General features: G+C 41.6%; 3 protein-coding genes across 3 annotated transcripts; 2 read left to right on the top strand and 1 right to left on the bottom strand.

Annotated features, from left to right (window-relative positions):
* Nucleotides 1–283: 283 nt before the first annotated feature.
* atg9b (autophagy related 9B) lies at nucleotides 284–9835 on the bottom strand. Its single transcript, XM_070974459.1, has 14 exons — nucleotides 9132–9835; nucleotides 8959–9002; nucleotides 8608–8672; nucleotides 7829–7999; nucleotides 5937–6078; nucleotides 5008–5756; nucleotides 4570–4723; nucleotides 4123–4302; nucleotides 3761–4006; nucleotides 3234–3472; nucleotides 3032–3125; nucleotides 2620–2704; nucleotides 1383–1555; nucleotides 284–1213 (listed from the first exon to the last, which is right to left on the bottom strand). Exons 1-13 carry the CDS (start codon nucleotides 9238–9240, stop codon nucleotides 1401–1403), a joined length of 2433 nt encoding a protein of 810 aa, XP_070830560.1. The 5' UTR covers nucleotides 9241–9835; the 3' UTR covers nucleotides 284–1213; nucleotides 1383–1400.
* A 245-nt stretch (nucleotides 9836–10080) lies between these two features.
* abcb8 (ATP-binding cassette, sub-family B (MDR/TAP), member 8) lies at nucleotides 10081–15727 on the top strand. The gene is made up of 16 exons (XM_070974950.1): nucleotides 10081–10283; nucleotides 10833–11163; nucleotides 11274–11429; nucleotides 12043–12137; nucleotides 12289–12394; nucleotides 12493–12654; nucleotides 13174–13259; nucleotides 13367–13464; nucleotides 13575–13680; nucleotides 13802–13835; nucleotides 13936–14072; nucleotides 14181–14275; nucleotides 14373–14506; nucleotides 14642–14789; nucleotides 14872–15122; nucleotides 15316–15727. The coding sequence occupies exons 1-16, from the start codon at nucleotides 10180–10182 to the stop codon at nucleotides 15397–15399; spliced, it is 2127 nt and encodes a 708-aa protein (XP_070831051.1). The 5' UTR covers nucleotides 10081–10179; the 3' UTR covers nucleotides 15400–15727.
* Nucleotides 15728–16720: 993 nt separating this feature from the next.
* Nucleotides 16721–22856, top strand: cdk5 (cyclin dependent kinase 5). The gene is made up of 12 exons (XM_070974670.1): nucleotides 16721–16918; nucleotides 17206–17294; nucleotides 17391–17458; nucleotides 17575–17635; nucleotides 17719–17775; nucleotides 17977–18072; nucleotides 18311–18385; nucleotides 20334–20430; nucleotides 20784–20853; nucleotides 20993–21053; nucleotides 21141–21221; nucleotides 21444–22856. The coding sequence occupies exons 1-12, from the start codon at nucleotides 16882–16884 to the stop codon at nucleotides 21528–21530; spliced, it is 879 nt and encodes a 292-aa protein (XP_070830771.1). The 5' UTR covers nucleotides 16721–16881; the 3' UTR covers nucleotides 21531–22856.
* Nucleotides 22857–26774: the final 3918 nt, after the last annotated feature.

A 26774-nucleotide genomic window follows, 5' to 3' on the forward strand; every position in this document is an offset into this window, starting at 1 on the left:
GCCAACACCACCCTGTTTGTTCTAAAAAATTCTCTGGGACGTCAATGCTTTGCCTCAAAACATCGGCTGGGCAAGAAGCAAGAAAAATGAAACAGATTCCATTTACACCTGCCATTAAAATCAAAATGCAGCTAAAAGATGCACCTGTGCACTGCAAATAAACTTTTATGTACTGTATATATATTTACACAGGAGTAAATAAACTGCAGAGGTATCAGTTGGAGTATTACTTTTTCTTCACCACCACTGAGGTAATACGGAAAACTAGGATTCAACACATATGTTTTTACGTTGGTGTTAAGGCATAAAGCTGACTTTATGTCCAGCTTAAATAGACTTAAAAAGACATCTTATATCTGCATCAGATTTTGACGCCAAGTGTATTTGAGGCCTGTGATTTCCATCCTGTTCTTCGGGAACAGTAATGTCTTGATACATCAGCTGTGGAAATATTAATACTGAATAAAATCTGTGTTTAGGACCACTAAACACAGACAGCAGCATCAAAGCATGTGTATATCTGGTTTAACGATAGATTCTGTCAAACCCAACAGGGCTTTTGCCAGTTACACATGGTGTTTTAGTAGTATGGCTACTGTACAGTCAGCACTTTATCATAGCAATACTTGGTATCTTTTTCAAGGATTAGATCTGGTCGTAAAAATGTGGATTTTTTAAAAAGGATAAGTAAGACGCAAAAGTGTATGTACAAATCACCAGGGTCCAATAGCACAACTTGAAATATTGAATTCATTTTTTTCAGGTGATCGAAATTGTTCAAGCAGCTACAATACAGTTTGCAGTCTTTGTAGCACAGATCAAGACACCACTTAGACTCGTGCTGTAGAACTCTGTGAGGCACAAACAGTCGTAATGTGCACACACAGGCTCAGCAGGAGCCTTTTGCATTTCACAATAAAAAGTGGCCACACCCGCCGTCACACAGTGATCCTGTGAACACACTATATTGTCTCTCTGTCACTTTACATGCAGTTTGTCAAAATCGGGATGAGACGGACGGAAGACTTATGGTTTCCCTGATGCCATAGTCTGCCTGATGTGACAGGATGAGGCGTGGAGGTGCAGAGACAGTGGTTATTCAATGAGCCCCTCCCACAACAAACGCTGAATGATGCTTTAAAAGTCCGTGCTAAGTTCTCCATGAAGATCATCTAAGGCCACAATGTTCATAGAAGAAAGTAAAATGTAAACGCTATAAAAAAAAAAAGAGAGAGGAGAAATTATCATGGCGATGTATGCCTTGTAGGATTAAAGGCCATTTGTTATTAGGTTCAACAAACAAAAACATCACAGGAGACAGAACCAAAATGCATAAAGTGTAGACACATGTCGTATCACAGAGTTTAAAAGAGAGCATATACCTGATGACATAAGGCACTTCAACAACCACCCCCTGTGCCCTGTTTTGGAGTAGATCCACTGTTAATCTCGTGATCGTCTTCGTCCTCTTCTTCCTCCTCCTCTTGCCAGCGCCCGAGGTGGACAGGGGTAGGCATGGAAATGCTGGAACCAAGGCCGCAGTGTGCCTGGAAACCTGGTCAGAGTGTCAAAGTCTATTATTTCCACAATGCCATCATCAAAGAAACATACAGGAACAACGCAGCAGTTTGAGACCTGGAATACACACGGTACACAAACAGACAGACAGACAGGCAGGCAGGCAGGCAGGCAGGCAGGCAGGCAGGCAGGCAGGCAGGCAGGCAGGCAGGCAGACAGACAGGCAGACAGGCAGACAGACGGCAGGCAGACAGACAGACAAGCAAGCAGGCAGGCAGGCAGGCAGGCAGGCAGGCAGGCAGGCAGGCAGGCAGGCAGGCAGGCAGACAGACATGCATGCAGACAGACAGGCAGGCAGGCAGGCAGGCAGGCAGGCAGACAGACATGCATGCAGACAGACAGGCAGACAGACAGGCAGGCAGGCAGGCAGGCAGGCAGGCAGGCAGGCAGGCAGGCAGACAGACATGCATGCAGACAGACAGGCAGGCAGGCAGGCAGGCAGGCAGGCAGGCAGGCAGGCAGGCAGGCAGGCAGACTATTTACAACAAATATATGTTATACATATATTTTCCATTTTTTGAAGCCTGACTTAAACATTTTGCTTTTTTCCACCTTGCAATAAATGGTCTCTACTTTCTGATAGTTGGAAAATCAACTTGGTGACATGTGAAACTTGTAATAAGTCACAATGAACTTCACATTTGCAGTTCCTGTGCTAAGTTGTCAGTGTGAGTTTGGTTTCTGTGCTGTATTAACATGCAGCATCACGTAGGTTTGACAAATATTAAAGCAGACAAAATTGCTTCTAAAATCTATTCTAATTTAATCTAAAGTCCTTTAAGGCTCTGCTCAATTTAGAGTTCTTGATCTGACTGGACTGTGTAATTAAGTGCCAGAGATGTAGGTCACGACCATGATTTCAGCACTACAAGCAATAATTATTGCATTACACAGTCATTTTGTTTAACATTAATGTCATAACATCTTTAAATGTGGGTCTAAAATCAGACTTAAACAGAACTGATGCTGACAGGAATCTGCCCCTTGTTTTTCAGCTACACTGCGGCTGCAAGGTTCTTCAAAATCAAACAGTTCATTTACCAGCGTTTGTGTGCAGATCTCTCATTGGCACTGGGTTCTGCCACTGCCCCGAAGTTCTCTGTGGGTGGGAGCTCTGCTGGTGCAGCTGGAGAGACAAACAGTTGTCAATGCACAGCACAGCAGAGCAGAGCACTAGACTAGTGGTCTACAAGAGATACTGTACAGTCTTATCGATCTTTTGAGAATCAAATACACAACACTTGTAGACTTGTAAAAGGACGTTTTGAAACTGGTCACCACTGGAATCCTTTGTATCCAAAGCTACAGACTTTGTAAGCACTTTTATGTGGTGCATATCTGATACTCAAAAGATCTTTTGGGGAGTATCACTTTCACTCCAGAGAAAAGGAGGATAAATATATTAATGTCAACTGCAGTGGCTGGAGGCAACAGTCCGTGGTCAGGAAATTACCTCATGCAGGTAGATGGCATGGAGACTCATCTCTGCTGAGGCAAACTCTGAGTGCAGTGTATTGCTCCGGATGCGAGAGTCACTGTTAGTCATACTGCAAAAGAACATGTTAATGTTGATAACCAGGTGATAACCAGCCTTTGCATATTCACTTCGAATAGCTACAGTATGAACAACACAGCAGCAAACGTGTTATAAGAACCTGTCAATAATGGTGCGGTCGCTGCGGTACATGGTGCTCTCGGGGTGGACGGATGAGGGCAGGAGGCCATGTGGGCGGCCGCGGCTGGGATGTGAGAGCTGGGAGGTGGACAGAGAGGCCAGGACACTGGCAGCAGCAGAAGCAGCGGTGCTTGGCGGGATGAAGCGATGGTCTCGCCCCTGCAGTCCCGACGCAGTTAGAACGGGGTGGGCCAGGACACTAGCCAACAGATTATCAGGCTGGAAACAACACCACGCATCAGTACAGACTCATCAGTTAAATAGGATTACAGTGGTATAGAAAAGAAATGAAAAATGACAGTGTAGGTTTTTTTTTTTTTGGGGGGGGATATGTGGTAGTATATGGATTAGTAACGTATGTAGAATGATTTAAATATCTTCAGGTAATTAATACTGATCGTTAACATTTACACTCTTATTAAACTGCAGCCCTATTTCTTACATCAGCTGAATAATCATGTGGTACGTGGTGTTTGTGTGATCTACAGGGTCCTCGGGGGTTCTTACCCCAGTGGCAGACTCGTTGGACTGCAGCGAGGTGCAGAGAGGAGCCTCAGAGAGCAGCAGCTGGGTGGAGGGGCCGGTCTGTGCATCGTGCTGCACCTTTTCTTTCAGGTGGCTGATAAACACTGAGCTCTCCTGAGGCGGCTGCCAGCGTGGGTTCTTGATGGTGAATTGCATGAGAGACAACTCTGTCTTTCCATTTTCAGCCTGTTGGTAAATGGAAGCCTCCGTCTGGCCCTCTGACAGCCACTGCAAAGACATCCACAAAGACATTTGCTCGATAGGAGTCGTACTCTCTGCAGTTAGAGAGCACCTAAAGAAATGAATGGTTTGAATCATATGTTAACAGAAGGAACAAATCGTACTGTTGGGTTTCCATGACGTCTGATGTCCATCTGAGCAAATGAACAGATGTCTCCGACTCCAACCACCTCCACAGTGAAGTTCCTGAAGAAGTCAATGATCTCTAGAGACTTATTCCTCAGGAGGAAGATGAGAATGAAGGGTGTGACAATAGGGCTGAGCAACTCCTCCAAGATGAACACCTGATTTGGACAGAGACAACACTGATAAGACGCTCTCAAATTCTAAATATACTCATATTCTACATAAAGATAATGTAGATCAATTTTGCCAAAAATGCATCAATAAATTCAATGATTGAACTATTAAGCTGAACCCAGCCTGATAAAGTTTTATCACTAGGCAGGTGCTACATTAAAAATGTCATCAATCTTAACAAACACTCATCCATAACTTTATTCTGACTGTGACAAATGAGTTCCTATCCGCAGCGTTTCTGCATCCCTCACCGCTTTGTACTGGAACAGCTGCGCCACCTCGTCACGGGTCTCGCTCTTGTTAGCGTTGCCCCTCCAGTGGTCTGGCATGTAGTGAATGTGTGCCAGCATACACTGCAGCAGCTGTTCTGGACACCACACCATATGCTCATCTGGGATGAAGGACCTGGTGTAGGACAGGTACAAAATATTTTCATTTTTCAACAGCACAACTGTTCCTGTACATATGAGATAAATTTAGAGGATAGTTTTGTGCGGTATAGTTTGATTTTTTTTGACTGATTTTCCCATATTCATTAGTAGGCAAATGCAAATCAGTATCTATCCTGTCGGTATATCCTGATATAAACAGCATGAGTAACAATTAAAAAAGTACAGACAACTTTTTTAACACATACTGATATCAGCCCTGGAAAGGCTCCAGGAATAAACACAGGTCTGAAAGCTCACCTGGTGATAGTAATAACCACCCCCAGCACAGTGATAGCGGTGAGAATGTGCTGCACTGTCAGAACATCCTCATCGTAGACTGTCAGCGCAATGAGCACAGCCAACACTGAGCCTGAGAAGAAGGCAATGTTCTTAGCAAGCACAGTCAGCAGCGGCGATGTAAAGGAGTTCATGTATTTGGAAGTGGGTTTGTAGCCGCGGCCTAAACGTCCGTGCAGCTCATGGTTCAGCTCATTGAAATGCCGCAGATACAGGCGGCCATACAGGGACCAGCGTCGTGCACCCAGGCTTCCAGGTTCTCTGCGGATCACTTCGGTGTAGCTGAAGAAGGCGTAGAGCACCTGCCACACCAGGATGAAGGGACAAAGCAGCAAGTTGGCCAAACCCATCAGCAGGATGACTCTACTCAGCTGCTGCGCGAGCTCCAGGCGGTTTCCATTCCGCTTGTACTTTGGGTGCAGGTTCCACTTATTCTGAAACAGGGAGCAAGGACCCCAGAAGAGGATGAGCTCAAAGTTGTACTTGAGGCCCTGGGTGAGGAACACCACATTGCCCAGCAGGGGGAGCTGCAGCTGCACTGGCAGCAGTGATTTGTTTATCATAGCCACCATGTAGTTCTTGAATCGCAGGATGCGGTGATAGATGTCGAGCTCTGTTAGCTCTTTCTTGTGAATGCACATTTGCTGTTCTCGCTGCAGGCTGATGAGGCGGTCCTGCACTTCCTGCCATGTTACGTTGCATAGTTCATCCTGAGAGAAGGAGGCAGGGAGCACAAAATAAACTGACGAACATTACAGAGACAAAGCATGACTAACGACTCTTTTTAGGTATGATTATCTTCATGTCAGCTTTTTTTGCAAGCATAAGCACAAGATATTCATCACAAGACTGATTCACTACATAATGATAAGGTGAGGAGTAGCACTTACCATTCTGATCTTCAGTGCTTTAATGTAGAATTGTCTGATCTCCCAGTAGCTCAGGACATTACAAATGACTTTAACAAGTCGATAGATCCAGAATATGCCTGCCATGATGAGAAGGAATATAATCCAGCTGTTCCCCTGGATGCTGAATAGAAACAAAAGCTCTGTTAGACACGGCTGGCTTCATGAATGTGGTAAAAGTAGTTTTTATGGTCATTCAGACATGGGCTACTATGTCAATGTTAACTACAGCTGTATGCAAACACGGAAGGACATTTACTGAAAATGACACAATACTCATGCGATATTTGGCAGGGCATGAAAAGATAGACAACAAAGAAAATCTATAAATATCCTGACAAAGTGGTTAAGAAGGAGGCTCATTTCAAAACTGGGAGTCATAATTTCTGTAAAATGGTAAGCATCTTTAGTGGCACACTCTTTCTTCTTATGGCATTTTAAGTCCACCATTTATGGGGCATCTGACTTGTAGTATGATAAACAGAAGAGGAAATGAGCAACTGTTGCTCTCAGTGTATGTTGCAATATATTAAACTGACACTAAACTCCTGTTTACAGGTTGTGGGTGAGGCAGCCTGCTTACTTCAATCTAAAATTCTTCCGAGTATTGCATTTCAAAACATAGAAAACACGGCACATTAGTCGCCCATGCTTATAAAAATATAGTAGTCAATATCAGTGCGATTGCTGCTACTCCTTCACATTTCTATAACAATTTATAATCGCTCACTTTGAGATATAATGAGCAAAATATTAGAATGTTTTCAGGACAAGCATCTGGCTTTACAAGGGAAATTAGAGAGGGGGTATGAAGAGGACAGAGAGGATCCAAACTGTGGAACAAGCTGTTCCCAAATTAGAATTCCAAGCGGTTGTACGTCACTGACCCTGTTATAAACGACTATTGAGCCATAGTCAGAATCAGGAACAAATTGATGACAGGCTGATTCGACAAGCTGAAGAAAACAAGCAGAGGCTAGGCTACATCTTGGAAAAAATATATGAGAACATGGGGCTGGGGAGGGTGGGGAGGTCTGTCCCTTGCAGCCAGCTAGTGAGGTGTCATGTGGTCGTCAGCTTGCTGGCCCGGCCAAGTTCGACAGGCCAGTTTTACCTCGCCAAAGCTATCAATTACATTACCCTGTTCCCTAAAGCCAGTCTCAACACAGTACACAAATACCTTCTCCAAGTAACTGTCTCTTTGAAGAATGCTGCAATTCAAAGCTGCAAATCTTAAACTGAAATAAACAAAGAATGCGATAATGCACAATTAAGAAAATCTAACACAATGTCATTTTTTGGATGTGTGTTTAAGAGGAAAAACAATAAAAGGATAGTCAGGCTGGGTAAAGTGAGTGTTCCTGGTCTCATATATGGATTAATTTGTGAAAAACAAGAAGTCACTACTTAGAGTGCTGACAGTTAAGAAAAGATCTTCACGAGTCATCGTCTACAATGAAAAAACGAGAGTTCTCATGATTTTCTGGGGTAAATAAAGAAACCCACAGGGTACGGCTAAATAGGCTACTGTTCCATATTCCTTCTCTGTGAATGTGACTTACCGTCCAAGGCTGCAACTGGCAAAATGCAATGAGGAATTAAATCTGAAAATCTGATTGCAACTGTATTAAGCCAGACAAATTAAATCCCTCTGAAGGCCTGTCTCTAAAAGGGCTCTAATCATATCCAAGACCCTGTCTGCATGAGATCAACATATCAAATCACAGAGGCTGAACTGAGAGGGTAGGAAGATCACTTTATGTGACTATATAAGTCACATAAAGTGATGATTAATTCACCTGGACTTTTCCACTCATTTTGTCCCCATAAGAAACACACACAGCCCTCCATAATGCTGTGTAAGACATGGTTACCTCTGAGTGCACTGCTGGCTAGGTAGGATGGCATCTGGAAGAGTGACCTTGTTCTTGTCCAGGGGGCCATGGCCCGGCCCGGTGTGGTTGACCGCTCGATTGGCAAACAGGACATCATACTCAACACAGTTGACAAGGAACGTCGTGAATGTGACAACAAACAAAAACTGACTGTAAGGATGAGACGAAAAAAGAAACAAAGTGATTAGGCAAGACTAGAAAACCCCAAATAATAATGACAAAAGAGATTAATATTGGTATGCAAAATTGAGATAAGTGACTGTATCTAATTTCAAGCCACAGGCGGTGCACTCATCATAAACTGAGCAGTGATTAACGTACGATGTGCAGTGAAGATAGATCAATTGCAGTTCCGTTATTAAATATGTTGACAGGCTGAGGCTGACATATTTCATCAAGCTAATGGTTAAATTGGCCCCGTATTAATAAACCAACTATGACCACATTCAGGACAAACACCAAACCAGGACCCAATAACAGAGATGGCCTGCTGGCAAACAGTGCATAAAGCAATAATCAAAATCTAGTGTTTACTGAGGAGAAATTATTTCCTCTGAGATTCAAATACAGCTGCTGTTGAAGTCATCTGGCTGAACTTGTTCATGCTGAAGCCTGGAGCACATTTAACTGTCAAAACAACACGTAAATAACCAGTTAGGTATATGAGGCCCAAGTCTTACTGACAACACGCATTCTGTCTCAAACACATTACTTTCTACTATTCTAGGCATCTGTAGTTCGCACTAGTTCATACTTACACAAGTTCAAAGCATTCTGACAACATCATACAAGCAAAGCCATTCTTTTGATGAAAATGATAGATGTGGAAAGGCTGGTTAAGGAAAAGCACAAACAATATTCAGGACAATACAAAATGGCACAAATATATCAAATCATCAAACTGAAGGCTCCAAAGAGAATTTGAGATCGCTCAAGTGTCAAAACGTGTGGCAGTCAAGCAGTAAACATAGTGAAGTTCAGCAGATTGTAAATATAACTACTGACATGTATCTTAATAAGTATGTGTCAGCATGACATGATACCAGTGACATACAGCAAACCACTCTGTGAGACCTGCTATTTAACTACACTGTAATTTTAAAGGATATCCTTGTGAAGAAGTTATCCAGGTTCTTGATATGGTGCCATGAGTCTGTAACATAAATGACAGCATTAGAGAGCTGGCCGACCTACAGTTGCATACATTTGTTCAGTTTATAAATTCGGGAAAAGACTTTCAATGTGCAGTTCGTCATTTTTCCTAAAAATACTTCATGTTTACCTTTCAGGCCTTCGGGCACATGCACCAGCAAATCCTCCTCCCCAGGTGGGGAGTCCTCCTCAAAGTCCTCAATCCTCTGATACTCCTGGTAGGCTTCAAAGTTGGCCATTGTGCTTTACATTCTTATGGTCTCTCCCAACTGACGAGCTCCTTGTCGCAAACACCGTATGAAACGAATGTAAGATCAGTCCAGTCTGTAAGCTAGCCTCTCAGCAGCTCAGGCGGTTCAAATGAGGGTAACGTTAGCTACGGCTAACATTAGCTTGCTAACTTGCTAGTCTGACGGACAACGCTTGTGTAACTCTACACTACCATGGTAACACGTAACGTACTTCGTAACAGTTAGAAATTAAGCACACGAGTCTTGGGCAGATTAGCAAATAAATGTTAGTTTCCTTTATATAGTGTATCAGCCTAACTCAAGTGTCCGCTGGCTGGTTAGCCTGACAATGATTCAGCCTCTCATGTAGTCCGGGTGACACGGTTTGTTTTGTTCCCGACTTGGTCCGTCCATCTGCGGATCTAAATCTGCTGTCGCCTTTGCTCGGGGTCCCAGTCTTGACCGGAGCTCGTTTAATGAACAAAGCCTTGTTTTTATCACGACACGGTTGTATTCAGTCTGCCCCGAGGTCCGTTAGTTTGTTTCCAAAAATACACATCCTCTGTGTGTCCACTGTTTTTGTCTTTCACAAACAAATGTCAACAAAACGTCATTGACGTCACTTCTGCTTTAACCTGCCGTCATTTCCGGGTAGCGGTTGTAGTTTTTTCGATTTTCTTTAAAGAAAGTCTGTTTTTTTAAGGTGTTTCTGTGCAACAATGTCGCACAAATCGTTTAACATTCATCAGCATGTTGCTTGTCATGAAATAAATCAGCACCCGGCTGTCACAGACCAGTCTCCGCAGGAAAGCTGACCTCCTCTATGGCGACTGAAATGCACTCTGGGTCAGAGTCAATATGGCAGCCCGCAGGTTGCCTGTGGATTACTACAAGGCTTAACGATTGCTTTGATTTAATGAGCGTGTATCACTGAAAGAAGCATAAAACATGTTTCAGCTCCTCTGTTGTAGAGCAAGCATTACTGCTCCAGTGCGATCATTGTCGTTACACCCGCGATGCAATAACACAGCAGACATATGGAAACTTACACGGTAGGGTAATGTGACCTGTTACCGAGTTTGGTTAATGACAGCCGACCTGTATCAGCTCTATAAGCCATATGTCGTTAATCAACACTGATGAGCTTGGCCTACTTTGATTTTCTAAAGAGTAGTAGGTTTCTAGTGTTCAGTCATAGGCAGATTGGCAGAGTGAAATAATCTTGTGTGTAAACGTGGTTGTAATATGTCTTGTAGACGATTAATTGATTAGTTGATCGACAGAAAATTAGTCCACAACAATTTTTATGCTTGTGCTGATTTGTTCAAATCCAGCTCCAGCTTCCCATATCACATCATTAGAAATGTAATAACTTTGGGTTTTGGTCAAAAGAAGCATTTTGGGATTACCCATGATGCATTCCTTCCCTGTGTGATTCCCATGTAACATAGAGAGAAGTTTTAATAATGATGATTAACTGAGAAAATCAGATTAATATTAGCTATAGCCCTTATTCAGATCAATGTACACCTATATAACCTTTGTCACATTAGCTTGATGATACTGTAAGTTATTGAAAGTCTATTCTGTCTCATATCCAGTTGGTACACATCTCCAGGATCTAATGCGCATGGCTCCTCACGGCAGCCTGGAAATGCCGTCAGCCGTTTTTGGAGACTCAGTCAGAGGGCTGTCCGCCGGCCCACAGCCCGAACATCCAAACCCCCGGCAGCGGCTCTGAAGTTTATCCTTGGACCAGCAGCGCTCACCGTCTCTGCACGACTGTTTTGTCATGTGGCTTACTGCGAGGCAGATGAGAATAACAACATCCCCGTTGAAGTTGCAGCCAAAAGCCCTGTGCCTGAATTCAAATGGCATATCCTGTGGGAATTTGTCAAACCTCAACTGTTAGCTCTCGTCGGTGCTGTTGTGGTAAACTTGAGTCAGATCACTTAAGATGCAATGTCGGTGACTCTAAAATAGAATAAGATGTGGTCTATGTGTAAGATTTCTACAATTAAACCAAGTGTTTATCTTTTCAGCTTGCTTTTGCTGCAGCTATCTTGAATATTCAAATCCCCTTGATGCTTGGGGATCTGGTGAATGTGGTGGCACGTTACCTGAGGGAACAATCGAGGAATTATGTCCAGGAGATAAAAGGTCCTGCACTGAAATTACTTGGACTGTATGGTATCCAAGTAAGTACACGACTTACTTGCCAAAGTCAAAGCTTCAACACAAGTCGGCTGTTTTGCGGCTGTCAAATGGAGATATATGTCTGATATAACTATGCCTGTGCAGTCAGCTGTTTTATTTGCACAAAGAATCTTGTGTTCATTGTGCCATTTAAAATAATTGCAATATAGGTGATAATAGCAGGAAATTTATTTCTCTGTTAATTAACCGAGAAGAAATGCAGGGGATGGATGCAATAAAAGTAGCACCTGGACGATATAATGCATTCCAGTGCAGCAGCTCTGAAATAACTACCGCCATAATGAAGCTTTTTATACAATATTTCTATTGAAACTATGGCAGAGAAGTGTTGTTCAACTCTGCGTTACCAGGCTGTCGCTATTGTGTTGGATTAAATTTTAAAGTCTAAGTGTGGTGGACACAGTGGACACATTTTCTTTCAGTAATTCTGTTCATTTTTATTAGAGCTATTTTGCATATTACCCTCACATGTCTGCGTATTCTGTTCCACTCACTTCCATTCTGACTACAATGTGCATGAAAACGCACAAATGTCACAGCTGTTTTCTGGAAAATGGTCTGTTGCTCTGGTCATTAATCACCTCCTTTGTGCAGGGCCTGCTGACGAGTGGCTACATCATCCTGCTTTCAAGGGTGGGGGAGAGAGTTGCAGCAGACATGAGGAAGACCCTTTTCGCATCCCTGCTGAGGTACATGATCCCTGAATGCTAGAGCAGAAGAACGCATGGATGCTGTAAAAGCCATGGTCATGAGGCAGGATGCTGTCATTTCTGTGCTGATAACCACTGTTTAGCTGGTGGGTGGACTACATCGGCAGTCAGTGTTATTTTTTGATCTCAGGCAAGATGTGGCTTTCTTTGATGCAAATAAAACTGGACAGCTGGTGAATCGTTTGACTGCTGACATTCAGGAATTCAAGTCATCCTTTAAACTGGTCATCTCTCAGGTATGAAGTGCTGTATTTGTGTTGTAAAATAATAAGTAATATGCTGTATAGTTTCAGCCGTCTAACTTCTACTTTTTGCTCTCTTTGCACATTTCTAGGGTCTTCGGAGTATTACACAGACAGTGGGATGTTTTGTCTCTCTCTATATCATCTCCCCCAAACTCACGGGTTTGACCGTAGTTGTCCTCCCATGTCTGGTGGGGGCAGGGGCTCTCATGGGCTCATTCCTCCGCAAACTGTCCCGTTTGGCTCAGGAACAGGTGAGGCACTGTTATCATTTTGCTCAAAACCTTTGACAGTCTCAAGGGGCTGCAGAATCAGAGCAGCCATAATTCAAAAAGCTGTAGATTTGAGCAAGCAGAACAGACCTTCTTTACGAATGTGGCAGACAAACTGTACCTCTTCCTCTCTTAACAGGATCTGTTCACACTTCTGCCCACAAATGCGAAGATGCCAAGTTACTCTGAACATCTTCTTGACTCCTACTCATCATTTTGTGGGCTGACATAAGAGCAGAGAGATGCGTCTATGTTAACGCTTGTATCGTGAGATATGTCATGAACATTTCAAACAGGCAAAGTTGTTTTCTTCAGATTGCTGGTGGTTTTGAGTTTGCACTGATACCATGAAGTCTGGCTTTTATCACACAGTAAACTCAACCTATTCATTTTCAGTGTCTGTTCTTGCTGCATGTTCAAATCGAGGCACGGTTAACTTGATATTATTTTTGCAATTTACAAAATAAGCTTAATTCTCGACGAAACTGTGTTTATTTTAAGGTTGCGAAAGCAACAGGAGTGGCAGACGAAGCACTCGGCAATGTTCGGACGGTGAAAGCGTTTGCAATGGAGGAGCGAGAGCTCCAGTAAGTGAGAGTTTATTACGATGTCCTCATGTCCATAATGCTTGTAGAGATGCAGTATGCTGTATGTCAGCGAGCACTTGTTTAATTCATATGCCTTTTTTCTGCAGGCTATATGCATATGAGGTTGATAAATCGTGTGAAATGAATGAAAATCTTGGTGCTGGAATAGCAGTTTTCCAAGGACTGTCAAACATTGCCCTGAACTGTGAGTGGGTTTTCCCATGTTAGCTGATGAACACAACGTGGAGCAGACTGTTACTGTACCTCATGACATCCAGTATGGTCATGTTTTTGTGTTGTGTGCTGTCAATACAGGCATTGTCCTAGGGACTATTTTTGCTGGAGGGACGTTAATTTCTAGCAATGAAATGAGCCCTGGAGACCTCATGTCTTTCCTGGTTGCTTCTCAGACTGTTCAGAGGTAAAAGACACAACTTGTTCTACAATCATTGCTCTTTTTTATCATTTACAATGAAATGTATCAGTTTAAATGCACCTGATGTTTGTCAGTGGTATAACTCCTGTGTTCACTTTATGCTCAGGTCATTGGCCAGTATCTCTATCCTTTTTGGACAGGTTTGTTTGTTATCTGATTGACACACATTATGTGCACTTTTGTACAAATCTGAAATATCATTTAGAGAGAAATCAAGCCAGTCTCTAACATTCGTTGCAGATGGTGAGAGGAATAAGCTCCGGGGCTCGGGTTTTTGAATACTTGGCTTTGAAGCCAACCATACCGCTGTCTGGAGGAGGACGCATCCCGTACCATTCTCTGATGGGAAGAGTGGATTTTATGGACATTTCATTCAGGTAAAAAAAAAAAAAAAAAAAAAGTAGATTTCAAGACAGCTCAAGACATTAACTGAACATAAATATGACAGGATACTATCTACTGATGTCTTTTTTGTATATTTAAAGCTATCCAACAAGACCTGGCCATCAGATCTTGAAGAAGTTCAACTTGACGCTGCCACCTTGTAAAACTGTTGCCATTGTGGGAGAATCTGGAGGAGGTAATTTCTTAGTTAGTGATTCTGATTATAAACATGTGACTGACGTGGATAACAGTTTGATAGTGAGCCTATGAATGATTCATGTAATGCGTTTTAGGAAAGTCCACCGTGGCATCCTTGCTGGAGCGTTTCTATGACCCGACCAGTGGTGTAATCATGCTGGACGGACTTGACATCCGAACACTTGATCTGGCCTGGTTCAGGGGGCAGGTCATTGGGTTCATCAATCAGGTAAAGATTGTTCATCATTAATTCATCCCTGCTTTAAAATATGGATATGAATAATAAGTCAGTTTAATAAAAGTATGAATTATACACATTCATAGTGTTCCAGTTCTCACAGTATCCTCCGCCCTGTATCTCCAGGAGCCAGTTTTGTTCGGATCATCTGTCATGGAGAACATCCGCTTTGGGAAGCCTGGGGCCACAGATGCTGAGGTCATTAATGCAGCCAAGCAGGCCAATGCTCACCGCTTCATTACAGCTTTCCCAGACGGCTACAACACTGTGGTTGGTACGTGCTTTCGTTCGGGCATTTACAAGATATCAAAATTTGTGTGCCTTTTAAATACTAAGCTCCAGAGTTCTCAACCCAGGTGAGCGAGGTGTGACGCTATCAGGTGGCCAGAAGCAACGCATCGCTATCGCCCGCGCCTTGATCAAGAACCCCACCATCCTGGTGCTGGACGAAGCCACGAGCGCCCTGGACGCAGAATCGGAACGGGTGGTGCAGGAGGCTCTGGACAGGGCCACAAGGGGTCGCACTGTACTTATTATCGCCCACCGGCTGAGCACCATTCAAGGGGCTGACCTCATCTGTGTCATCAGCAATGGCCGCATTGTGGAGGTGAGGCAGCAGGGTATTAAAACTGAGGTGCTCTTATCTCCTCCCAAAAGCCTTGGTTAATTTATTACCTTGTAAGTTCAAAGAACACTGAAAAGAATTGACTTCATTCAGGTATATTGGTTGCGTCCATCAATGTGCGGACTGTGCAATATAAGTTTTACTTCTGTCTAACAGCTTCCTCTTTTCTTTTAAGGCTGGGACTCACTTGGAGCTGCTGAGCAAAGGAGGACTTTATTCAGATCTAGTTCGTCGGCAAAGAGCTGAGGGGCAGAAATGAACACACTAAACGTGTTTACTGTAGATCAACGTGCAATGAGACTACCATGAGTAGTGGAACAGACTTGCCTGAACAAAAAGATTATGTAAAACATGTAGTTTAAATTCACCAGTTCTCCGTCTAGTTTTATGACAAGCTTAAATGTATGTATGTAAATGGATAAGCGGACCAACTGGATCAGCCTGTGATGATTAACAAACCACGCTACTGTACAGTGTCTAACTTAAATGGGAATTTCATAACACTGTTTTCTCTTATCCTGTATAGTAAGATATATTATGATGTGGTAGAGTAAATAGTTAATAATTAAACTTGGTTTTAATGAGAGTATGATGTATTTTTCCTTTTTTTATGGATCATAATACACAGAATTTCCCTGCATTGTCACAAGGACAGGGTTGAGTGAACCTAAATAATGAGCAGTATATGTTTTGTGGATAGTGTCATTTCTTACAGTGATCTTACAGTTTAAGTCTTGTAGCTCACTCGGGGATAAAGAAAGCAGAAACATAATTTCCACTCTGTGCTTCGGTTGCTCTCCGCAATCATCCATTCTGTTAAGATGGGACATCTGGGGAGGAAGTGCTGTTTTGGCACCAGTACTACCACACTTCACCTTCTGATAACTGCTAGCTGTATTTTAAAGCTGGTGTCTACGTCTGGATATATGATTTCACTTTAACTGTAAGTTAAATCTTTTGACTAACTTGTCACACTTGTAATCTAGTGCAGCACAGCTGCTGAAACCTCAGACTTTTGGGTGTAGTATGACTTAAATGTGCATTATTTTATCTGTTCATTGTGTGTCTGCACAGACTGAGTTTTGCATGCTGGTGAATATTAGACATCAGGATTCATTAATTGTATCATTGGCTCATTTCCCAAATGGAGCAAGTGAAGCGCTAAGATTTGTTTCCCTTTGAAGGAGTGTTTATATCATTAAACAGGCTAACAGGCTGCCTGCACTTCTTAAATCAAAGCACACTTACACAGATTACAAATGATCAACTTAAGTAAGGGGAACACATTTAAGGGGGCTCTTTTTTTCAGACATCACAGGCTACAGTAAGCAGACGCATCCAGCACTGCTGCTGTCTTTGCCTGCAGTCCTGTATGTGGGTCAAGTTAGGAATCTGGTAATCTGGTAAATGATTAGTGTGAACTGGTTTAACCTCTGAATACAGTCATTTTATGTTCCTGTTAGAAGCAAAGTTTCTCATAAAATATCATTAAAGAACAGAAAATTGCTGCTAAGTTCAGCATCCAGCAGTGTTATGGGATCTGGGTTTCAAGACTCGTTGCAGTTCATCTTTTCGCCTCTAGATGACCAACAAGAGAAGCTTTGCTGCAGACCGAGCAGGAGCACCAAGTGCAGATAGCTTCAAGCTAACGCTAGCTATCATCACATTATTAACCCCAATTTGGGGCTTCATTCAGTCATTGGTTTGCTAGCTTGTTCAAGGCTGGCTTCACTGGCCAAACATGCAGAAATATGAAAAGCTTGAAAAAATCGGAGAGGGTAAGTTCCATACGCTTTTTAATAAAGTTAATATTAGCTACCCTGGTTTGCTCAGCTAGCATTCATGTAGTTGCATGGCTAACGTTAGCTAGATGGCGAACTTTGTGCTCGCATTAATACCTTAGTTAACCACATGCATATGTGTTAGTGACAAGATTTGCCAGAAGATTTGTCTGCTTTTACGATATTAACATGAGCTAGCAAGCGAGCTAATGCTAGCAACTCAACGTTGCTATGCCATTCATCAATACGATAACTGCTTTAGCTCAACGTTATCTCCTCCGTAGGTACCTATGGGACAGTTTTCAAGGCTAAAAACAGAGAAACCCACGAAATCGTGGCTTTGAAAAGGGTCAGGTTGGACGACGACGACGAGGTATGCTGTCAATATTACATTTACTTTGCGTTAACGCTATCTGCTAGCCAGCTGTTAGCAGGCTAGCACTAATTAAGCTGGGTGTCGTTTTTTCAGGGGGTGCCAAGTTCTGCTCTGAGAGAAATCTGTCTTCTGAAGGAACTAAAGCATAAAAACATTGTCAGGTCAGTCTGCTGCACAAACAAGTTGAACGTGTTGTTATGTAGTTTTTCATTGTTTGTTGAGTTAATACACCCTGATGTCAGCCAACATCAGCTGATATCTGCTCTGTCTCCTCCAGACTACATGATGTTTTGCACAGTGACAAGAAGTTAACCTTGGTTTTTGAATATTGTGATCAGGTGAGATTTAGTCATTCAAAACCTACAGTATGCTTTAATGTGTGCCTTCTGAAGCTAATGTGTGTCTCTTATGTCAACTGCAGGATTTGAAGAAGTATTTTGACAGCTGCAATGGGGATCTAGATCCTGAAACTGTGAAGGTATGAGATAAACATCCTGGGAAACCCAAGAAGAGTAACCAAGTGCAACGTGCCTGCTTAAATACATATTGTGTGGATAGCTTGCTGTTTAGATAGCATCATCTTTGGCGTGTGTTTATGTCACATCTTGTGAAACTTGGACTTAACCACTTAAAGATGGTTTTGTCTGTATTAATCTCAGTCTTTCCCTCTCTGATGCAGTCATTCATGTACCAGCTGTTGAAAGGCCTTGCTTTCTGCCACAGTCGAAATGTTCTTCACAGAGATCTGAAGCCGCAGAATCTCCTCATAAACAGAGTGAGTGTTTATGCGCATTTGGATGGTAAATATTTGTCACCGTATGAGAAGATGATATGGTCCAGCATGTTAAAACCCAAAAGGAAAGCAAACCAAAACCAACTTGCAAACTTGACATCAGTAACAGTGTGTGTGAAATGTATAGCTAAATCTGCTGAGCTGTACGATGATGCTGTGGTCTGTCAGTCAGTGTTAAACTCACCTGGGAGGATTTGGTGACTTGTGTCTCTGTCCGTAGAATGGGGAGTTGAAGCTGGCTGACTTCGGGTTGGCTCGAGCCTTTGGCATTCCTGTGAGGTGTTACTCAGCAGAGGTAGGTTGTACTTCACTAACTGACTTCTCCCATTTTAAATGACATTTGGCACGTTCAAGATTTAAAGTGAAACCAAATCAGACTGATTTCTGAACATTTTGACTGCCGTTAAATCGGGTACTGACTGACATGAAGACATTAGTGCTCTTTAATCCAGGCTTTCATAGATGTTGTTTTCACCCCGTGCAGCTAATGTAAATGATCCCATATCTCATGCAAAAATATATGCTCCTAGCTAATATATGTTCCTAAAAATCCATGTCAGTATGAAAGGTGGTATCAACATATGGCACAATAGTCACATCTAACTCACGAACTGCAGCAGCATCGATGGCAGATCCATGGCCTCTTGTACAATATGTCATGGCTTTAGACACTTACTGTGCTCTTATTATTTTTTGTGAACAGTCAGTGGCCTCAGTTTGTTTCTCCGTGGTGCTGAAGTGAAGCTGTTAAATTAATGATGGAGAAAGAGTGGGACACACAGCAGCATGTGGTTTAAGTGCTGTTTGACTTCTTTTGTTGTTGCTGATGCCATCAGAGAAATGACAAGGCAAGTCCCAGAAAGGTTTAGTGGTTTTTGGTTGGCTGACCTAAGGGCCCGGCAAGCCACTCTCATGGGAGGGGGGGCACTTGACCCAGGGTGACAATACTGATCTGAAAATGTAATAGAGAGAAAACCAGGAGGGGAAAGGAGTGTGAGGCACTGAGAATTTGAAGTAAGGTCATTTTGAGAGGTCATTTCAGAGGATGGATTGCCCTGAGACTCAGCAAGTAGAAAAGAACGGCCCTGCAGTGGTTTCACACTGCATTTCATATCCTGTATGTAGTACATGCAGTACACATTAAATACAGTGAAGTTTTTATAATGATAATTTGGGGATTTTGTTTGCCGACCAAGTCAAATACCTAAAAATCCAAGTGAATGGTTCAGAGTGGAGATCATCAATGTTCTTACTTTTCTTAGATGCCAATGAAAACTGGCCTTTCAGCTAATTTGGTTTACATTTATTTGAATGTTGATTAATGCACGCTGTCCTTTTACAAGTGAAAAAGAAAGAAACTCCTTCTCTGGCAGCCTAAAGTTTGAGTTAAGCAGAGGCACATCATTATTTTCTATTCTACAAAAGTGCAGAGTCTCCCACACTTATCTTGAAATTTCACTCGATAAAACTGTTCATCCAGACAAATTAAAAGTCTCCCACGAGCCACAGGTGGGTAGCGGCTTTGAAACGCTCCGCTCTCGGATGTGTTGTAAAGCATTAAAAAAGGCAGTACGCTCAATTGATGTCATCTTTGTGCATCATTTTTCTGAACATTATGAATAAAAAATGAACTCTGCAAACGGTCGTGATCCACGATGCAACATTTTCACATTACTTAGCAGCTAAAAGTGCATTTATGTCATTCCGGTTGGAGAATTTACAGATTTTTCTCTGTAAAAATGACTTGTGAAAAGTTCGTTAGTGGTTTTGCAGCGTGTGATGACGTAATTCACATCTGTACAGAAGTGAACTTTTAAACTTTTCTAGCTGAATCATAAGCACTCGTAGCTGCTTTCAGTCGGCCCACACGCTCTCTCTGGGAAGCAGAACTTTTCTAGTTTCATTTTATTCTTTTTACTCCATCAGTGCACTTCACCAAACACATTTTCACATAACCTGGAAAAATGTCCATACGACACTCGACAGCTGACAAAGCAGCGGTTTGTTAAAATGTCGAGAAGGTGTAATGGGAAGCAGATGGCTGATGCGAGTCGACGGTTTCGCTTTAGTGACGGTGCTGCCAAATCCCTTTTTTTGTGAAATCAGAGTCATTCTGAGATGACACCGTCCCCAGAGAACGGGCATTACGCTGAACGCCTGGACGGTTGTGTTAACACCAGTTTGGCCGTGATAATTGGTGTAATTGGTCTAATTCTACCACTCCGCTCTGTGTTTGAACGTAGGTGGTGACATTGTGGTACCGGCCTCCAGATGTGCTGTTTGGTGCTAAACTTTATTCTACCTCAATTGACATGTGGTCTGCTGGATGCATATTTGCAGGTTTGTTAGTGATTGTTGACGTCAGTGAGGATATTATGTTCCAGACATCTCTTCTTTCTTTGTTCTGTTATACACTGGTATACAATAATACTAAAAAAAAATCAGAATAAATTGAAGTATAAAGCATTTTAAATTTACTACAATGGTTAAACATTGTTAAAAGGGTCGTATCTGCATAAATGCCTAATAATCTTATCAATGTTAGGCTCGAATGTGGATCAGCTTAGTGTTTCTATGCAGTCATGTACCAGTTTTATGCACAATACTTTGTTTTATATGCTGTTTATGTTGGGTTTTTCATACTTGATATAAAATACTAATCGTGTTCCATTTTGATTCCACGTCCCGCTCAGAGCTGGCCAACGCTGGAAGGCCGTTATTCCCCGGGAACGATGTGGACGACCAGTTGAAAAGAATCTTCAGATATCTTTTTGTTTTTTTGGACGTCATTAGTAGACAGTGTGGATGTGGGACTCTTGTTCAGGCAGAACTGTTGATTTGCTCAGTGTTCAGAGGTTGGAGACACGTGTCTGTTGAAAGTTTTTCTTTAACCATGTGGTACATTGTTGGGTACACCGACTGAAGAACAGTGGCAGACCATGACGAAACTCCCTGATTACAAGGTAAATTATTACCCTCAGTGGTTGGAGAAAACGCTTTGTTACTTTTCTTTTTGACCCCCCCCCCCCCCCTCCTTTTTCTGCCTGCAGCCATATCCCATGTATCCAGCCACCACCTCACTGGTGAACGTGGTCCCCAAACTAAGTAGCACAGGACGGGATCTTCTCCAGGTAATTCTGTTTTTGGCTTGTCTGCTTTTTATTGTTTCAGAACAAATATAATAATAAAATGTTTCTTTTTTTATTGGCCTTCCGTGGTAATGTTTATGTAAATATTTCGGCACCATCGGCTAAAAGACCCTCCAGTTGTTGCTAATATGCAGTTTTTTTTTCCTTGCAAGAAATGTGACATCGCTGTTCACTTATTAAAATGTCTCCTTTGATCTCACCCAGAACCTGTTAAAATGTAATCCAGTCCAGAGGATCTCTGCAGAAGAGGCCTTGCAGCACCCTTACTTTGCCGATTTCTGTCCACCCTAAACGCAAAATTGCCTCTCGTTGAACCTCAGCCGCAGAATCAATCATCCTTCACTCTGCTGGGTCATTAGGACCAGTCCCAACAAGGCAAATCCCTCCCAGGTTTCACCCCCCCGCCCCCCCCCCCCCCCGCTTTAATTCTGCTGTGCCTCTGTGTGGAACAAAGTCCTAGTGGCTCTGCAAGCTTTTAGGTTCTTTTAAGTTGCCAGCCTGTTTAATTTGGTGCATATACGTCTCCCGGTTAATTTGTACTGATGTGGGAGGGGGCGTCATGTGCTGCACTGAAATGGTTGTCATTCAAGAAGCCCCTCTGCTCCGAAAAAAATTAATGTGCTGTTTATTTCATTTTAATGGTTGATCAGGAATGAAAATTGGCCCCTTGAATCTGTGGTGGTCTCATTTGGTGAATTAATTTTGGATACATAAAGTTCAGAGTGCTAGCACGCACGGTGGCGTTTCTGCTGCCATTGTGTTAGCAAAGCAGTTTTTTCCATTTGTTTCCATTAAAAGAAGTCTTAACGTCTGTGGAGACTGCAGCCACACCGATAAAGGAGTTTTGATGCCAATGTTGATACGACAGTTTAGAAAATGAGATGATTTATCAGCCAATATATAAATTTTTATCCACAAACGCCAAACATAAACAAACATTTCCGATGAGGATCACTTAAATTGGATCATAAAATCAGTGTGACTGAGAGGAGATTTCTGTTCTGCAGTTTGTTGGTACTTATTAGCCACAATATTCAGCTGGACGGAGACGAGTTAATGTCCGCTGATGTATCGCCGCTAGTGGAGACCACAGATTCCCGGGCAGCTAACACGACAATGCCGCTTAATTAAATGGATCGATTTGTCAGTTTTAGCAATTAATTTGAAAATTGTGAAGGTTTAAGTCAATGTTTCTGTTTTTTTAATGTTTTTTTTTTTTGTTGTTTTTTTTTGGACTGCATGTTATTTTTTATTTTTATTTTTTTTAACAAGTCTGTTATTTCCTTGGAACGTGTAACTACTGAACTCCAGTTCAATCTGAGTAAATATTCATAAACGAATCATTAATTTCTGGAAACTTACTCTTCCATATACAATAAATTGCAAACAAATTTCAAGTTTTTGCACGTTGAGATGATCATCTAAACTGACAGACAGACTCTCCAGTCTTCACTTGCTGTTATAACATGATTAATTGGAAATCCACCAACAGAACCCTGTCTATACTTTCCCTGTAATTAGTACCAAATCACATACTTACTGAAAATTACAAGGGAATGACAGACCTGTAAAATACACAGTTAATGACTTTTTTTTTGTTCATGTGTCTAGTCTTTGAAAAAAAAAAAAAAAAAAAAAAAAAAAAAAAAAAAAAAAAGACCAGGACACACGCCAGACTTGTAATACTGATGTTTCACGCACCAACAGTAACTCTTTGTCCCACTACCTATTACAAGATTGTATCATAGCATGGGAAGCTAATTTATCATTTTCTTTGTTCTCAGGCTTTTTATTTCCCCTTTTGTATTTGTCTTTTGTGCACTTTGTAACTGACAGTTTTATTTGAAATTGTTTAGTTATCAATATTACGAAATATGTTGAACACTGACAGCCAGGATTATAGCCGGTTATCAATAAATGGGCCAATGCGCATATATATATATATATATATATATATATATATATATATATATATATATATATATATATATATATATACACACACACACACACACACACACACACACACACACACACACACACACACACACACACACACACACAGTAATGACTAGTGGACCATTAGTGACACGTGATTTTTTTCTTTCTTTCAGTATCATTATACTAATGTCTTTTTAGTTTTTTTAATGCTTTTGTAATAGTTTTCATGATTGTTTTGCACCATCAGCTGTTTCCATTCTGGTTACATATATTAACATGGTGAACAGCTTGCAGTGTTATTCTACTCCTATAACATGATGAGTTCTTTGAAGTAACTGTTCATAGGGAAAGGCTTTATTTTCATTTTGCTGATGTAAGACAAGAAAATGGATGCATGTATTTATTAATGATGGAATGTCTGCTCATGTTTTTTGCATTTGTTAAAATGTGGCACAACTTCATTTGGTACAGAAACTCTCCTTTTGAATGATTTAATGATACTGGGATCCAGAGCATTTAGCCGGCTCTTTTTAGGATTTAAAACGTTTGAAGGGTGTGTATGTGTGCGTGCGAATGTGTGTGTGTGGATGAAGTTAAAATGAAAAAACACAAAAGCACCTGCTCTCAGTATTTCATTATCTCGTGGTGACAAGACATTTCAGGCCAACTGCTGTAGAGTTGTTTTATACAGCTTGAATTTTAATTTTGAATGAAAAGTGGATTTTGCACTTTGCTCGTGTTTTTGCTTTGGTTGGTAGAATTTGGGACGGATGTCAGTGATTCTTTCAGTGTATTTTTCAGCCAGTAAGACATAAATACATGTTTGCTTTTCAGATTGCAGTTCATTCTTGACCCTTGACCTCTCACCACAGAGTCCATTTAGCAGCCGTTCTGTTCTTCACGTTTTCGCTCTCATGTTATTTTAGATTAGATGTTCATTCTCGCCAAAGACGTAGTCGACAAAAAAGTCTGGCCACAAGTTTCTTTCATTTAGCGTCTGTGGAGCTTTCGGTCATTTCCTCGACAGCTGAGCAAACTCAATCTGCCGAGTTGCGGAAACAGCTGCTGAATAGACCTTTGTGGTGAGATTCATTTACAAGTCACCTTGACTGTTTCAGCATTTTTGCAACATCTATTAGATCTACGACAGCCATGTTTGAAATAGTAAAAATAAAACCAATCCAGCAGACTGGATCTCACCCTCTTGACTTTTTAATTCTGCCAGCGTCAGTGTTTACAGGCCAGGCTGCTAGGTTTGATGCAACTGGGCGTCAACTTTGCATAAAAACCTTGAAAACTTGGTTTGAAACTTGAACTTTTTTTGCCACCTTCAGGTGGGACTGTTCTGGGTTAAATCACGAGAACGCTGCTGCTCAGCAAAGGCAACATGGACATTACTGTCTCAGCCTTGCAGTCACAGAGGCTAACAGTTTAGCAAGCTAGCGAGCGGGTAATGTCATGCAGAATGATGGCGGGAAAATGAGGTTGTTGGGAATATCACCATTTCTTCTCTACATGACTAAAATTATTACATATTAACTTATGTAACACAACTCAACTCATGAACTCTGAGGTTTCAGCAAAGTTACACTTCTAAGGTCATGAATACCACAACAGGGGGCGTCCACGCTGTACGGAGTGGTGAACAAGGTGAAGACGAGCCAGTGTGAAGGCAGCGTTTCACAACAACGTGGAAAATGTCTGAGTAAGAAACAAAGTTAGGAAGAAACATGAGGTATTATGTCAAAAAAATCGGCGATGAAGAGGATATGTTTTCAGGGCCTTTAAGTTGGCACCCAGTTTGGTTTATGAGTTGAAACGCTCACGACAGTTTCACTTAAGACTGACTACGTTACACAGTTAAGTGTGTATTAACTATTTAATGTACAGTTCAGAGTTAAAATCACATATCTACAATAAAATGCACATAAAGCACATAGAGCCAGATGAAGCAAGTGCAGCTCCCCAGATGTCTGTGCACATGAAAATCTTCACATTAACCTGTAAGAACCAGTCTTGAAGGCACATTTTAGTTTCACTTCAAGCCACATTATGTTCATCTAATCCAGAAAAATTGACAGAAGGATATTGCATTTTTTCCAACATTTTAACAATATCTTACTTTTTTTGAGTATTGCACAATCCCGAGCCTGGTTAGAGGAGGATTTTTTTTTCTCTGTATGTCATAAAGATTAAAGATCACATGATGGTGGAGAACACCACTTTGATTCATCTGGCTCCAAAAATACATTTTGGACCATACAAAGTGAATAGCATGGCTGAGATTACATTAAGAGACCAGAGATAATAGGAATACACAATGGTCATGCAGGGAAGAAAATGGGACGATGGGAGATAAATTATTAACTCTAAGAATAAAATAGTTCAAATGTAGGTGTTGGGTGACAGAAATATTTAGAATACTGTTTACTACTTGGCCATTACTATGCAGTAAATATCAGTTGAGGACTACCTAATGAGCACAAACAATTCAGTAATAGTTTCTGCCAGTTCACATACACTCTGCTGTTCTCTGACTGGTCGTAAGGCAGGGGGTGGGGAGAGAGAGAGGTAAAGACCCAGAACACGTTCACAAATCCTTCATCCACAGTTTGCGGTAAATTCTGGATCATTTTTATGCTTTTTAATCTGGCAACATGACACACACGCACACACACGCACGCTTTAAATCATCATGGCAATGCAGCATCAGAATAGCATCATTGTGTAACATGAATTGGCATTTGTGTCCCTTTATTCAGCTAATGATGGTTAATGTACAGTCGACATATCATACATCTGCGTTGCAGCTGGCAGCTGATCAGTCTACATCCATTCCAGCTGTTGAATAGCTCATGAATTGAAAAATGGGGATCCCCAATATTTTTGTGTAAATTTAACAGTTGGATCTGATTCAGTGCACTTATTGCTCATGACACAACGCCACTGATTCACCTTATTCTGTTTCCTGAAAAGTTTCCATTCGGATAAAGTCTCTGCACGAGGCGATCTCAGGCTCCTGCTGGAGTGCGCTCTTATTCCCCTTAATGCTGGAGCAGTGAACACACCGCGCGCAACAGTGTGTGTGGTTAAAACTAGAGCCATAAAAGGTAGTCACAACCATAGACGTCCGGTCATTGGCTTTCAAGTGATGGCTGATCTCCAAGGGTTTGTGCTTCACATCAACAGTCATCTAATACACAGACAACAGAGTAATAAAGCTACAGTGTTATGAACACCATTTACTTGATTGGCATTATACTTGAAAGTTTCACAAGTTAAAAAACAAAAAATAAAAATTTTCAATAAAGTATGTATGGTGAGGATATGTACCTATAAGTCCATTACTGTAGTGTCAAGGATTTAAATAACAGTGAACATTAACCATAGAGGAAGTAGACTCACACGAAGATAAGAAGAAAAGTTGTGTTCGTGAGTAAGATGGGTAAATATAGAGTTTATTATACTTAATCATTTATACATCACAAACTGTTATTTGTGACTTATTACATGTTCTGGAATAATAATAATAAAAGGACACAATGGTAACGTACAATGCATTTCTGCTGTAAATCAACTGAGCTGAATGGGGCT

The sequence above is a fragment of the Chaetodon trifascialis genome, chromosome 11, assembly GCF_039877785.1.
Source record: "Chaetodon trifascialis isolate fChaTrf1 chromosome 11, fChaTrf1.hap1, whole genome shotgun sequence".
NCBI classification, from domain to species: Eukaryota; Metazoa; Chordata; class Actinopteri; order Chaetodontiformes; family Chaetodontidae; genus Chaetodon; species Chaetodon trifascialis.